Source organism: Lactuca sativa, chromosome 4 (assembly GCF_002870075.4).
Source record: "Lactuca sativa cultivar Salinas chromosome 4, Lsat_Salinas_v11, whole genome shotgun sequence".
Taxonomy (NCBI): domain Eukaryota; kingdom Viridiplantae; phylum Streptophyta; class Magnoliopsida; order Asterales; family Asteraceae; genus Lactuca; species Lactuca sativa.
In genome coordinates, this window is record NC_056626.2 from 55739400 (window position 1) to 55753741 (window position 14342).

General features: G+C 38.1%; 1 protein-coding gene across 1 annotated transcript; it reads right to left on the bottom strand.

The window, feature by feature from the left end:
- Positions 1-13199: 13199 nt before the first annotated feature.
- On the bottom strand, positions 13200-14037 carry LOC111878564 (late embryogenesis abundant protein At1g64065). The gene is made up of 2 exons (XM_023875084.2): positions 13685-14037; positions 13200-13530 (listed from the first exon to the last, which is right to left on the bottom strand). Exons 1-2 carry the CDS (start codon positions 14014-14016, stop codon positions 13200-13202), a joined length of 663 nt encoding a protein of 220 aa, XP_023730852.1. The 5' UTR covers positions 14017-14037.
- Between the last annotated feature and the right edge of the window lie 305 nt (positions 14038-14342).

Consider the following 14342-nt stretch of genomic DNA (forward strand, 5'->3'; position numbering starts at 1 on the left):
TCTTCTTCATATTGAGTCCATAGTCTCGAAGTTGACTTTGGATCCAAATCACTTGTGATGTGCAGGATGCAGCTGCTATGTATTCCGCTTTGGCAGTAGACAACGACACACACATTTGTTTCTTGGATTGCCAGCTGACCAACATCCCGTCAAGGAATTGACAGCCACCAGTTGTGCTTTTTCTGTCGAGTCCACATCCTCCAAGGTCAGCATCAGAATAGGCTTGAACGAAGAAGCCTAAGTTGGATGGATACCATAGACCTAAGGAGGTGGTTCGCTTGAGATAGCGTAGGATGTTCTTCACTGCCAGCATGTGAGGTTCGCGTGGGTTAGCCTGAAATCGAGCACAATAACACACAGAAAACATGATATCAGGCCTGCTAGCAGTTAGATACATCAATGAGCCTATCATTTGACGATAGAGCGTGATATCGACAGCCGGTTTGTCTAGTGAAGGGGTAAGCTTGGTGCCGAATGCCATTGGGACTTTTACTTTTGAGTCTCCCATCATTCCAAACTTCGCTAGGAGAGTCTTCGTGTAAAATTCCTGATTGATAAAGATGCCTTTGGGTCCCTGTCTTATATTTAAACCAAGGAAAAAGTTAATAGGACCCATTGAGCTCATTGCAAACTTAGTCTCCATCAACTTTCTGAATTCAGCTGTTAAGCTGGGATTTGTGGAGCCAAAGATGATGTCATCGACATAAATTTGAGCTATCATAAGGTGGTTACCTTCCTTTTTGCGAAAGAAGGTTGGGTCAACCGAACCTTGTTTGAATTTAGACATCTTTAAAAATTTTGTAAGCGTTTCATACCAGGCTCTCAGAGCTTGTTTGAGGCCGTACACAGCTTTATCCAGAATATAGCAATGATTTGGATACTTTTCGTTCACGAACCCAGGAGGTTGCTCCACATACACAGTTTCTTCGAGTTCTCCATTGAGAAATGCATACTTGACATCCATTTGGAAAACCTCAAAGTTTTTGTGAGCAGCATAGGCCAGAAATATTCTAACAGATTCTAGCCTAGCTACTGGAGCGAACGTCTCTTCGTAATCTATCCCTTCCTCCTGACAGTATCCCTTTACAACCAGACGAGCCTTGTTCCTTATTACATTACCTTCCTTATCCATTTTGTTCCTGAAGACCCACTTGAGACCAACAACTGAAGCATCTGGTGGAGTTGGAATGAGGCGCCAGACTTTATTCCTTTCAAATTCGTTCAGTTCGTCTTGCATTGCTTGAACCCAATCAGAGTAATCGAGGGCAGTGTCAACTGTCTTCGGTTCAACTTTTGATACGAATGAGTTAAACATACAAAACTCAACCTTTGAAAATAAGGATGTCTGTTTTGCCTTCAGTTGTGATCGGGTCAATATCTTTTCAGATACATCACCAACTACTTGAGAGATAGGATGATTTCTGGTCCATTTGACAAGAGGAGGGTAATTCGGATCAAAGGTTGGGTCTAGTTCAGCATTAATCATCTCTTCTGGCTCAGATTGGCTATCGTAATCAAGCGTCATATCATCATGCTCCCCCTCAATTGATGAGCTTTGAGACACATGAGTTTCAGGGGTTTCTTGAGGTGCTGAGCTTTCAGGCGTTGAAGCACCTTTGGTTGGAGAGGTACCTTTGGTTGCAGAAGCACCTTTGGTTGGAGAGGTGGAACTTGGCTCCCCCTGGACTTGTGAGCTTGGCTCCTCCTCGACATGAGAACATGGCTCCCCCTCAACTGAAGCATTGTTGGATGGAGATTCATCAGTGGGCGATTCGCCTTCATGCATTCTTCTTGCAACATCTTCGACAATTCGTTTCATATGATCAATTTTGTTGTCAGCTGCACCTGCTTCTGAGAGAGAAGCTTTTTCCGGTTCCTCAAAGAGTTCCAGAAATTTCTCATATAAGTTGGCGATAGAGACTGTGACTTGGCCAGTTTGAGGAAAGATTTCCCCAGCAGTGTCTTCTTTGGCCTGTAGCTTCTTGACATAGCTATCGTCAAAGGTCACGTAGTATGTCTCTTCAATCCTTCTCGAACGCTTGTTCAGGACCCTGTATGCCTTGGATGTGAGCGAGTAACCCAGAAAAATTCCCTCGTCGGCTTTGACATCAAACTTGTTGCGGTGCTCTTTAGAGTTAAAGATGAAACACCTCGAGCCGAACACATGGAAAAATTTCACATTGGGCTTTCTGTTGTTTAGTATCTCATATGGTGTGAGCATGAATCGCTTGTTGAGATATGACCTGTTCTGTGTAAAACAAGCAGCAGAAATAGCGTCAGCCCAAAAATAAAGAGGTAAGGAAGCGAAACTTAGCATAGTTCGGGCAACTTCACACAAAGATCGGTTTCGCCTTTCGACTATTCCGTTCTGTTGTGGTGTGTAGGGAGCTGAGAAATTGTGACTAATCCCCTTTTCTGCAAGAAAGTCTTCAAACTCCCTATTCTTGAATTCAAGACCATTGTCGCTCCTGATGTTGCGAACAACCTTCTTGAGCTGTACTTCAATCTGCTTGATAAACACTTTCAGCTTTTGAGTCGCTTCAGATTTGAGCTTCAGAAAGAACACCCATGTAAATCGTGAAAAGTCATCAACAATAACAAGAATATACTTGCTACCACCGATGCTTTCGATAGATGAAGGACCACACAAATCGATATGAAGTAATTCGAGTGGTTCAACAACTTTTGTGTTGATTACAGATGGGTGACTTTGACGACTCTGCTTCCCCATTTCGCATGCAGCACACAAATGCTCTCTGTCGAACTTGAGCAATGGAAGACCCCTAACATGACCTCCAGTGACAAGTCGGTTGATATCTTTGAAGTTGAGATGAGAGAGTCTTCGGTGCCACAACCAGCTTTCGTCGGATTGAGCTTTAGATAACAGGCATATGGCTGGGTTTCCTTTGATGGGTTTCATGTTCAGAGGAAACATTTCACCCTTTCGCTCTGACTTCAGAATCACTTTCTTTGTCTTTTTCTCTATGATTTCAGAACCTTCATCATCGAATGAGACTTTGAGACCTATACCTCCAACAAGCTGAGATAGACTGATGAGGTTGTGTTGGAGTCCTTCCACATAAGCCACCTTCCAAATAGTAAAGTCATCGTTTGTTATCATCCCGTATCCCTTTATGGTGTCGAAAGAATTATTTCCAAACTTGACGTTGCCACCATTTGCAAGAGATCTGTATTCCCTGAGCTCCTCTTTCCTCCCAGTTATGTGACGCGAGCAGCCACTGTCGATGTACCATTCTTCGTCGAACTGCTCGTCACTTATAACCTGCAAAAATTAAGCAGATTTAGGAACCCAAAGTTTCTTGGGTCCACGTGAGCTTTTCATGGGAACAGGAGCAGTAAGAGAGATGTCAACTAAATATGTTCGTTTTATAAGAGTTGTTTCATCTTTCTTTTTAATAGTAAACACTTTTATCTTATTAGGATGGGATGTGTTCGGTTTGGACTCTGGTTTAGATTCATTGACCTTCTGTTTGCCCTTTTGTTCAGCGGATGGATGAGATTTTTGAGAACGAACAGAATTAGCTTTAGAGCAAGATGGAGATGAATCAGTGGAAGTGGAAGAATTAGAAGAAGTAGAAGAAGTGGGTTTAGATGGAGAGGATTTCTTGGCTGCAGACTCTAGGTAATCCTTTTGCTTTTGATCATTGGAAGGACTGACCTTAGAGTTTTGATCCTTTTTGACTTCAGAACCGAACCTTTGCTTTCGGTTGGAATCATCTTGTGAACCGAACCTTGGCTTTCGGTTGAAGTCTTTCTCAGAACCGAACGTTTGCTTTCGGTTGGTGTTTTCTTGTGAACCGAACCTTGGCTTTCGGTTGTTGGAACATTCAGGCTTTCTTACAGGATTGTTTTCATACTTCAGATTCTTGTCTTGGTGTGAGTAGTATGCATTCTGGGAGTGCCAGAATTGTTTCCTTTCAGAAAGGTTTTTCCTGTATCTTTGGTTCCTTTCTATCTTCTTATTCCTCATCTGCTTAGGTTGATGATGAACGTTCGCTTTCGTTTTTGTTGTCTCCTTGGCTGGTTCCTTTTGAACTTCAGGAGTTTTACTTTGAGCCGAGGGAGCAGAGGAAATATCCGAAGAAGATCCAGTTTGCACTGAGGGAGTAGAAGGAATGTCTGAAGAAGTTCCACTTTGAGCTGTTGGAGTAGAGGGAATGTCTTCTTTTGCTGAACGATCATCCTCCTGAGGAATATCTTTCGTACCACTGGTACTTGGCTCATTGAAATTATCCGGCTTGTTCAATGGTTCAGGGATGTATCTTCCTTTGCTCATCCAGGAGGTTCTTTCAGACAAGCCAACGGTTTCGTTTGCATTATCAATTGGAGCTTCCCAGAAGTACTCATCACAGCCATCAGCATTGTCTGTGTTAACAATAGCTGTGAGTTCAGCTGTTTGATGTTCGGTTACTCCAGTCACCTTGTATACTTGATTCGGAGTGGTCTTGACCTTTTGATACACAACTGCTTTCTCTACTAATTTCGGGGACTTTTGTTGGGACAATCGAGCGAACTCCACAGAATTTTCTGAAATTAGATTTTTGTGGTTTTCAGTTTCGCTTTTAACAAATTCTGAGCAGTCAACCGTGTCCTCTACAGAAATTTCACTCATGTTTTCGTCCTCGTTAAGCTCAGATGAATTTTCAACATCGATTTTGTTTTATGAGCTTACATTGGCATTTAAAGAGTTAAATTTTTGCATGGTTTCGGTTCTCAGTTTAAGTCTGTCATTTTCGTCCAAAAGATTTTTGAGCATGTCCTTGTGGTCTTTGGATTTAATAAAGGACTCAATTTTGTCCAGTCCATACATGTAGGTTGGATTGACATTATCAGACGATATCACACTCTCACAATTGTAGGCTTCGACATCGATTTCATCCTCCTTAAACTCTAGGAAGGGCAAAATCATGCGATGGATCTTTTGGCCTATTTCACAGTCCAAGTGAAGTTGAGTAATATTGGAATATAAGCGTTTAGCAATTAAACAAAAAACATTTCGTTGTTTTAACAATTTTAAATTGTCTCTCTGCAAATAAATGTTTTCGTCTTTAACTTTAACTAATTCCGACTCTTTTAACTCAATCCACATTCGCCGCTCCTCACTCTTCAACGCCACCCTGCTTAATTGATCAGTCAGGTTAGAATTGGTGACTCGAGTTTGAGTTAAGCTACTATCTAAATGAGAAATTCTTGTATTAACATTTTTTAGTTCTTTCTCATATGAGGATGGTGGTACTTTAGATGAAATAAAAACAGATTGTACCTTCTTTATCAGTTCGTTGAGCTCATTGAATTGCTGGCTGAGGGGTTTGGCCGTAAAGCACATGTCTTCCTGCACCTTCGGTCCATCGCTTCCACCATCGATGTTGTATCCTCTCATTTAAGATACATCAGTCACCATGAAGCATTTTCCTCCACTGCTTTCCTCCTTAGCCACATAAGCCTTTCCATGGGTAGGCTTCCTCACTTCATCGTCTTCTGAGTCAGTAGACCAAACTTCAGTGCTACCGAACTCATCATCATTGACCGAACCCTACACAATAAGAGCATTAATAGAAGGGTTAGCGGTAGACTTCTTCTTTCTCAACTCATCCAGTCTCTTCTGCAACACAGCTTCCTCATCATTTCCATCGTCCTTTTCAGCCATCTTCTTAAGAACACAGTCCTTAGCATAGTGGTTCTTCCCACCACAGTAGAAACAGCTTACTCCGGAATCGCCATCCACCTTCGGTTCCTTTTTGGGCTCCTCAGCCTTCGGTTCATTGTTCACCTTTTCAGAGCTGTAACTCCCCTGCTAGTTTCGATTTTTGTTGCTGGGGAATCTCTTCTTTATGAATCTCTTAGGATTGGACACCATCATGGCATAATCCTCAGACGTGAGGTCATACTCCTCCAAATTGAGGTCTTCATCCTCCATCACAGCTTTACTTTTGGATAGGAGGGCCAACGAACCTAGACTAGAAATGACATCCTTCTCTTGTACCACGATCTTCTCTTGGGACTTTAGAATACCCACCAGTTTCGCCAAAGAATATGATTTAAACTGCTCATGGGCTTTGACTGTGGAAACCACTACTCTCCATTCTGACCTCAGTCCATTCAAGAAAGTAACCTTCTGTTCGATAAGCTTCCTTTCAATATCATGTTTGATCATCTTGCTGAGAAGATAATTGAAGCGATCAAACGTCTGGGTCACCGTTTCTTCGGCCCCTTGCCTGAATTCTCCAAACTCAGATAGAAGCAAAGTTTGGATAGAATGTTCAAGATCCTCGTCTGTAGAATACAGTTCACGAAGTCTATCCCAAACTTCCTTCGCCGTCGTGCATGAGCTGACCAATCTGAATGTGTCGGACTGAAGGGCGAATCTTATCAACCTTAACGCCTTAATATTGCACAGGAATTTGTCCTTTTCATCTTGTGCAATGTCCTTCACGTCCTTTAGCAGATCATTGTACTCCTTTTGTGTCTTAATGATTCTAGACGTAGCAGAATGAGAAAACGGTCCATTGATGATGGCTTCCCATATGAGGTATCCATTATCCTCCGATCCAATCACGTAGTCTTCAAAGTGATGCGCCCATACTTCATAGTCTTGGGTGTATAAGATTGGAATCTTTGTCGTCGAACCGATGCTGTTGGAAATATTAATAGGGTTTGATTGCGTCGTGTCCATTATGATCGTAAAAACCTGTTCAAAGATCAGACTTGTAATAAAGCAGATTAGGGCAAAACAATAAATATCAAGATACGTCAATAATGAGATGACGGCTCAATAAATATCGATAGTTGCGGAAAGACCCTAATGGAAATCTTTTTCACAGAAAAGATGTGTATCGATTACACAGCCTCCTGCTCTGATACCAATTGTTGAGATTAAAACCTTTAATCTATGAAGATCGATTAGATCTTGAACAAGTATATGAATATAAAACAATAAAAACGCAATAATAAGAACAAGAAAGCTTGAATCAAACGTGTCGAATGATTAAACAAAATCCTCAGAAGAGCTCGATTAAGAACATCAACTGTAGAGGATTAGAAGGTTACAAGAACGATTAAAGAAACCTGTTGTACTCTAGATGAATCGCTATTTCGATAATCTCTAAATCGTTGACCTAATATGCATGCAAGCATTAACTTATATACAATACATAAAAGGCTCACGGTTGGACAGGCCCAAACCGGAGTGTACAAGGCTAAACTAACGAGCCCAAAAGACGCAACATCAAAACAATCTTCAGCCCAACATGCTCCAATGCTATCTTGCCTAGCTCATAAGAAATACCCGCCCCCATGCACATGCTTAGGGAACCTATAATCCCATCCAAAGAGAGAAGAAATACTAGAGATAATAGAAATAACACCTTAATCAAAAACAATGAACATCTTTATGATCAGTTGAAACAAGATCCCAACCTTGATTGAGACTAAACGGCCTCCACCACTACACAAAACATGAATCTGCTATGAACCAAGTTATCCCTCCAACCTTGAGGGTGACCATACCCGAAGACAAAAGGAACATAGAACCTAATGAACTTCATGACATATTGGCCCGACCACTGAATCTCGGCTGACGCAGTTAAACCTTCATGAGAACCTCTGCTGATTGATGAACTCCAACAATAGCTGATCCCACGAATGATCTCTGATTGTAGATCCGCTATAATCCACGCATCATTAGATACCACAAGGAAAACTCATCAACATCTAGCCCTACTAATCCAAAACAGAAATCTAAACAAAGAACTAGCAAATCTCTCAACGGCTAAAGAAATACTTAATCCGAGAATATCGGTTCTCCCCCACTTAGGGATTGACTAGACATGACTCAAACCAGCATAAGCAAATACTACCCTTCCCAACTCTAAGAATTATGAGCCTGCTTACTTTTTCTCCAAACTCGGAAAACTGGAAAGACATAACCCATGTCATGGATAACAAAAATCCAATCCATCAATCAACCCTAATATCATTACAGAATTTGGGGATCAAATTAAATACCTAAGATTTCTTGCAGCTTGACTTTAACCTCCTGAGGAACGTTGCGTGTCAGAACCTGGACTCCCTCCATCCCCAAAGCAGGACAGCGGGACCGAAACGATCTGACTGGTGACAGTAAAAGCATATATGGTCCTTCTTACAATTCCGATGCACATGTCCTTTTTCCCCACACTTGAAACACTTGAACTTGTGACAAGCAAATCTGTGAGTACCTTCACACCTGCCACACACCTCATGATTCTCTTGACTCCCAGTACCCTGGTCAACAACCTCAGTCTCCTTGATTTATGTTGAGAGAGTCCTTTTCCTCTTCCCTAGTTGTGTCCCCACAACCAAATATCCCTCAGAAACCATCCCATTAGCAACACCGCCCACAGATTGCAAGGTTGCAATATGCTCCTCGAGCCTGACAACAACCCTATCAGTGATCTGATCAACGACACTGGTTAATTCTTCTTGAAAGATTTGAAAAACCTCCATGGTAATCACATCTCGCATCTGACCAGCAGACACCACCCGCCTATCTTGGCCGCTAGTTCTTGATTCTGATTTGGATCTTGCCTCCAATCGTCTTTTCATCACCATGCTAAACATAACCATGGAGATATCAGATAATACGCATATCATATAGGGAGGCCAATTGCCAACAAGGCCCTAGGGGTTGTGACTTCCTTGATATGCGTACGGGTCCTATGCTTTCAGTAGTATGGGCCCATACTATCTTCCACACCTACCCGTATTTGTCTCAAGGATCATCACAACACCCTAACAATACCCATAAGCATAACCATACATTCAATCCTCACTCCCTAGAGGAAGACTAAAATCTCACAACTGACCGACTGACCCCACACAACTCCATACCACTAGCTGCCACATGACCTTCTATTGGTGCTAGATAACTATTGCATGAATACAATCACATATCGCACAACTTAAACAATCTTAGACTGAAAGATTTAATCCTACAACAGTTGGACTCAGACAAGAGTTGCGCAGAAGAACCAAATCCCTTATTCTAAGATCATTTAACCCATGTAGCATGTGAATTAGCGTATTCACTCAATAGTCGATTCACACGCGAAAGAGTCATACAACAATCAATCAAGTACTCTACAAGAGATAAGGCATCATATATCATACAATCCTATCATATTCACTAGCATGTTGTTCTAACATATCACAATATCAAATAATAGTATGGTATTTTGGGATCTACTTACTGGCTCCGGCTGATCGTACACATCACATCCTTTTTGAGTATTTTGAAAACCATTTGAAAATCTTTTCCTTAGTTTGATACTAGATTCACATGAGTATTCCTCCAATTAACTCAAACCAAGGCTCTGATACCGACTTGTAACATCCCCCTCTGGCACGTATCATAATATTGTTTGCTTTGGGCTCTCGGCACGAAAACTTCTCAGGGGGTCACCCATCTGTGGATTGCTCTCACCCAAGCACACTTAACTGCAGAGTTCTTATGGGATTTGCTTCCCTCACGGCTTTAAAACGTGTTGTGACAAGGAAGGTAACCACACCATTTATAAGGAAATGTTTCGTTATCCTTCCAAGCCGATGTGGGATCAGGTGCAACCCACCTTTACCCTCATTATAAGGTACGACGTCCCTGTCGAACACATCGACACGTGCCCCAACTCTGAGGGTTGTTTAGAAAGTTTAAAATTTTCAAGAATTTTATGACTGTTTTAGAAGAACAGCCAATCTCGACTCTTGAAGACCACATCAAGAAACCTTATTCTCCATTTTCAATCTCTTGAGCAAATCGGTTTTATGCAATTCGTTCATCCCCTAATATTTAGAGAAAGAAGTTTCATGAGGAATTCATGTTAACGCCAACTCCATTGACAACATCCAAGAAAGCTTGATATCCACTGTCAATTTGAAATCCCACTTAAATACCGACATCGATGGTACATTCTAGCTCACATGAAGAAAAAGACGAAGATTTTGAGGATGAATCAACGGGGTCATCTTTTTCCCCACCAGATGTACAACCAACAACCCGATTTAAGTCAATGGATCGGAAAATTAGAGACATATGATGGTCACGAGCACCGATTCCATTATTTTTTTTCATACGACGCCATTTAAGAGCAGAAGCACCGATCTCGAATTCTGGGCTACTTTGTGTAGACTAGAAATGGGTCTAGGCGAGTTTGACCCAACATTAATACCACCAGGTTGGCATTCCAACCTATCCGGAGTGGAGCCTATAAGATTAAACCCTAAGCAATTCATCTTATCACCTTTAGAGCTGTTGAAATGTGTCGCATGGCCCCCGTCATCAATGCATGAAGATTTCCTAAATGATGTCTCATCATTTTCTGCATGAGCGTGCATGGTCTTGTCCATTCCAATACCCGTCGGAGAGTTCACCACCTTCGGGGTTACTAACGTCCTCCTGCATGACCGTTTTCCTTTGGATCGATCTCACCATCTCCACGGTACATATTACCATGTATCCAAGTGTCAGAAATTTCGTCAACATCATCCTCAAGCTTGTTGTCCGACTTCTCAATTGATTCCTGCGAGAATGACTTGAAAGGAGTCCAATCATCATCGATTTCGATTATACCAATTCTGCAAGAAACTCCATCAAAGAAAACATTCGCCTCATCATTGGTTCTCTTCCTAGAAGTCGTTAGAATACAAAGTTTTCCATTAGAAACATCATTACGATTCCAAAACGAACTTGTGTTTACTAACACCTTCCTAAAATTACAGGCAACAGTTTCGAAATTGGGCTCATCCCAATATTGAAGTGGAATTCTAGTGATCTTGACCTAAGCAATTCTTTCAAAGCGAACCAATTTCTTCCCTATATGATCCACCTAGTTAAACCATTTCAAACAAATGCTTTTATTTGCCATGAACACTTTAGCTGCCCCCATCTGATTTGAATTTGATGATGATTTTCATGCCTCCAAGATATTTGGACTACACCTCATCAAATCCCTCTAAGTCCAACAATGACGGGAAATTGCATAGTGTGTCAAAGTTCTTTGCTTCTCCAACAAGAACTGAACCAGAAGTCCAAGTCTACACCTTATGAATGGAGGAAAGGGAAATTGTCAGAACACCATCATTCTTCTTTTTCACTATAGCAACATCAACAAAAGACCTAGAGTCTCTAGTTGCGTGGTTAAGAGAAGTAGGAGCAACGAATGTATTTCTGATAGGATTGGATTTCACACCATCATGCGGATGCTTTGCACAATTCGCCTTTAGTTTCCTTCCACTACAAATTATTTCATTCAAGTTTTTTTCAATGGTGCTAGGATCAGTCACCTCAGAGAATCTAACGAAAACAAAGAAAGCACCGAAGGCGTCCCTCCTACCATTAATGTACACGTCAACCAACTTGCCTAGCAACAAACATAACTTCCAAATCTCCTTCTTCGTTACATCTCCAGGAGGGTTGGAGACATAGAATGAAGTAATTGAAGGAAAACTGTTTCTCCAATCTGTGCTCTTGAAGCCCTCAGACGGAAAAGAATTTTGTCGCCATTGTACCTCCGTCCAAGTTGTGTATGACTTATTCATATTTAATTAAATTGTAATCCTATTACACCCTTATATATATATATATATATATATATATATATATATATATATATATATATATATATATATATATATAATTGGTACATAATTGTTTTCGTGTTTTCAACATTTTCTCGTTCTCATTATAAATTTATGGAAGCTGATCCGTACACATCAATTTTTTTTCCATACAAAATAATTGTTGTTTTAAAATGTTGTATTATACAACTATATAATGTATAAATTGTTGTATATGCCAAAAACTGTTAATAAATCATTTCCCTAAATTTATAGTCTCCCTCTCTCTCTCTCTCTCTCGCTTTCTTTCTTTCTCTCTCTCTCACTTTCTCTCTCTCTCTCTCTCTCTCTCTCTCTCTATATATATATATATATATATATATATATATATATATATATATATATATATATATAAGGGTTTTATGGAAAACAAAAAAACTCTAAAAAAAAACCCTAAAAACGCATAAAAAAATACTTAAAGAGCACAAATCTTTTTGTTGACCTTATATTATGAAAAATCATAGCTTTTCTTATAAATTCGCTGGAAAAAAAATTAAAAAATCGGTTTCTTTTTAGTTTTTTTTTTCAAAATTTTTTTCAGCAAAATTATATAAAAAGCTGTGATTTTTCATAATATAAAGTTAAAAAAAATTGTGATCTCTAAGTATTTTTTTTTAGGTATTTTTATAGTTTTTATGCATATATATATATATATATATATATATATATATATATATATATATATATATATATATATATATATTCAGGTTCATTTGAGACCATTCTAATTTTATGAGACAGTGAGACCAAATCTAAAAATAATTTTAAAATGCAAAATAAATGGAAAAATTCCAAAAAAAAAAATTTAAATATTATTTTCGGAACTTGAATTAACCAAAAAAAATAAAAATAAATAAAATAAATAAATAAAAAATTCCGTTTTTTTTTTTGAAAAATACGTGAAATATTCTAATAGAATATTACACTGACATATTCTAAAAAATAATTTTAAAATGCAGAATAAATGGAAAAATCTAAAAATTCTTTTTTTAAAAATTATTTTCGGAACTTGAGTTAACTAAAAAAAATAAAAAATAAATAAATAAATAAATAAATAAATAAATAAATAAATTACATTTTTTTTGAAAAATACGTGAAATATTCTAATAGAATATTACATTGACATATTCTAAAAAATAATTTTAAAATGCAGAATAAATGGAAAAATCTAAAAATTCTTTTTTTAAATATTATTTTCAGAACTTGAATTAACTAAAAAAATAAAAATAAATAAAAATAAATTCCATTTTTTTTGAAAAATACGTGAAATATTCTAATAGAATATTACACTGTACATATTCTAAAAAATAATTTTAAAATGCAAAATAAATGGAAAAATCCAAAAATTCTTTTTTTAAATATTATTTTCGGAACTTGAATTAACTAAAAAAAATAAAAAAATACGTCTCAAGGTTTTACAAAATATAGATGATCTTAAATGAACCTAACCCTATATATATATATATATATATATATATATATATATATATATATTAAAAATGTAAAAGAAAATAGTTTCGTCTCGTAATTTATATTTTGACTTTCCTCTTACACATTTGGTCCTCAATTGCTCTACTGATTATGTTGACTTTCATAGTGCAATTCATGCTCACAGTAACTTGTTTCTTAATAATAGTTAAAAGTTTGACCCTACCACCAACTATTGTGTAGCTGCTCATGCTCAATAAACCTGTACTAATGTCACTTTGTAAATTAGGGTTTCCGAATAGCCTATCAACCATGATGTCCATGGTAATGTTCATCCTTGTTGTTCGTCGTGCCTTGGACTGCCCTGGTGGCCCTCGTGCCACCCCTATCACGACCCCACGGTAGTAGAGGTTCGTCGTCGTGTTCTTGTACCTACATTGGTAAAAGTTGTTTTTTTATCCAATATTTGATAACTCATTCTATTAACAAGTATTAAATGAAATATGAATTACAAGAACCATTAAATCATAAATCAAATAGCTGTAAATTATTGAAAATATAACAATCAAAATGCGTTTGTTCTAACCTGAAAGATGCAAAATTCGGGTTTTTAACCGATATATCTATAGTTAAAGATATACTGGTCCCGGGTTGTAGAATTGAGCCATTCATAAAATCGAAATTGTTGACCATCACATCATTCATCTTGATCTCCGGTTCTTTAATCTTAAATACCATGAAAATTAATATCACAACAACCACCGCTAGATGGATTATGCTTGCAACAATGCAACTTAACCACTTAACGTATTTTCTTGGTCGTGTGGTTTTCTTGTAAACTGTGTCTTCATCATCACTGACGGTTTGGTTCTGGTCGATGGATGGAGCCAATGGTTTCACCTTTTCTTTTTCCACCATCCTTTAATTTGTAAAGATGTGTAGAGGGTTTGGAAGTTGGAATTGAGTGATTATGTGCTATGTGGTTTCATATTAATACAATCTTCATCCAATATTTTGACTTATGAATTTTAAAAGTCAAATATGTTGATATTATGATTTGAAATATGAAATCAACTTAAGTCACTAAAACTGATATTATTAGAAAACTTTTAATGTGAAATTAAGTTTATATTATTAAGCATTATAAGTAAATATGTGAAACTATAAGATAAAAAAATATTACAAAGAATTAACAAGATTTATTTTAATAAAATATTTATTTTTCTTATAACCAAATGGTTATT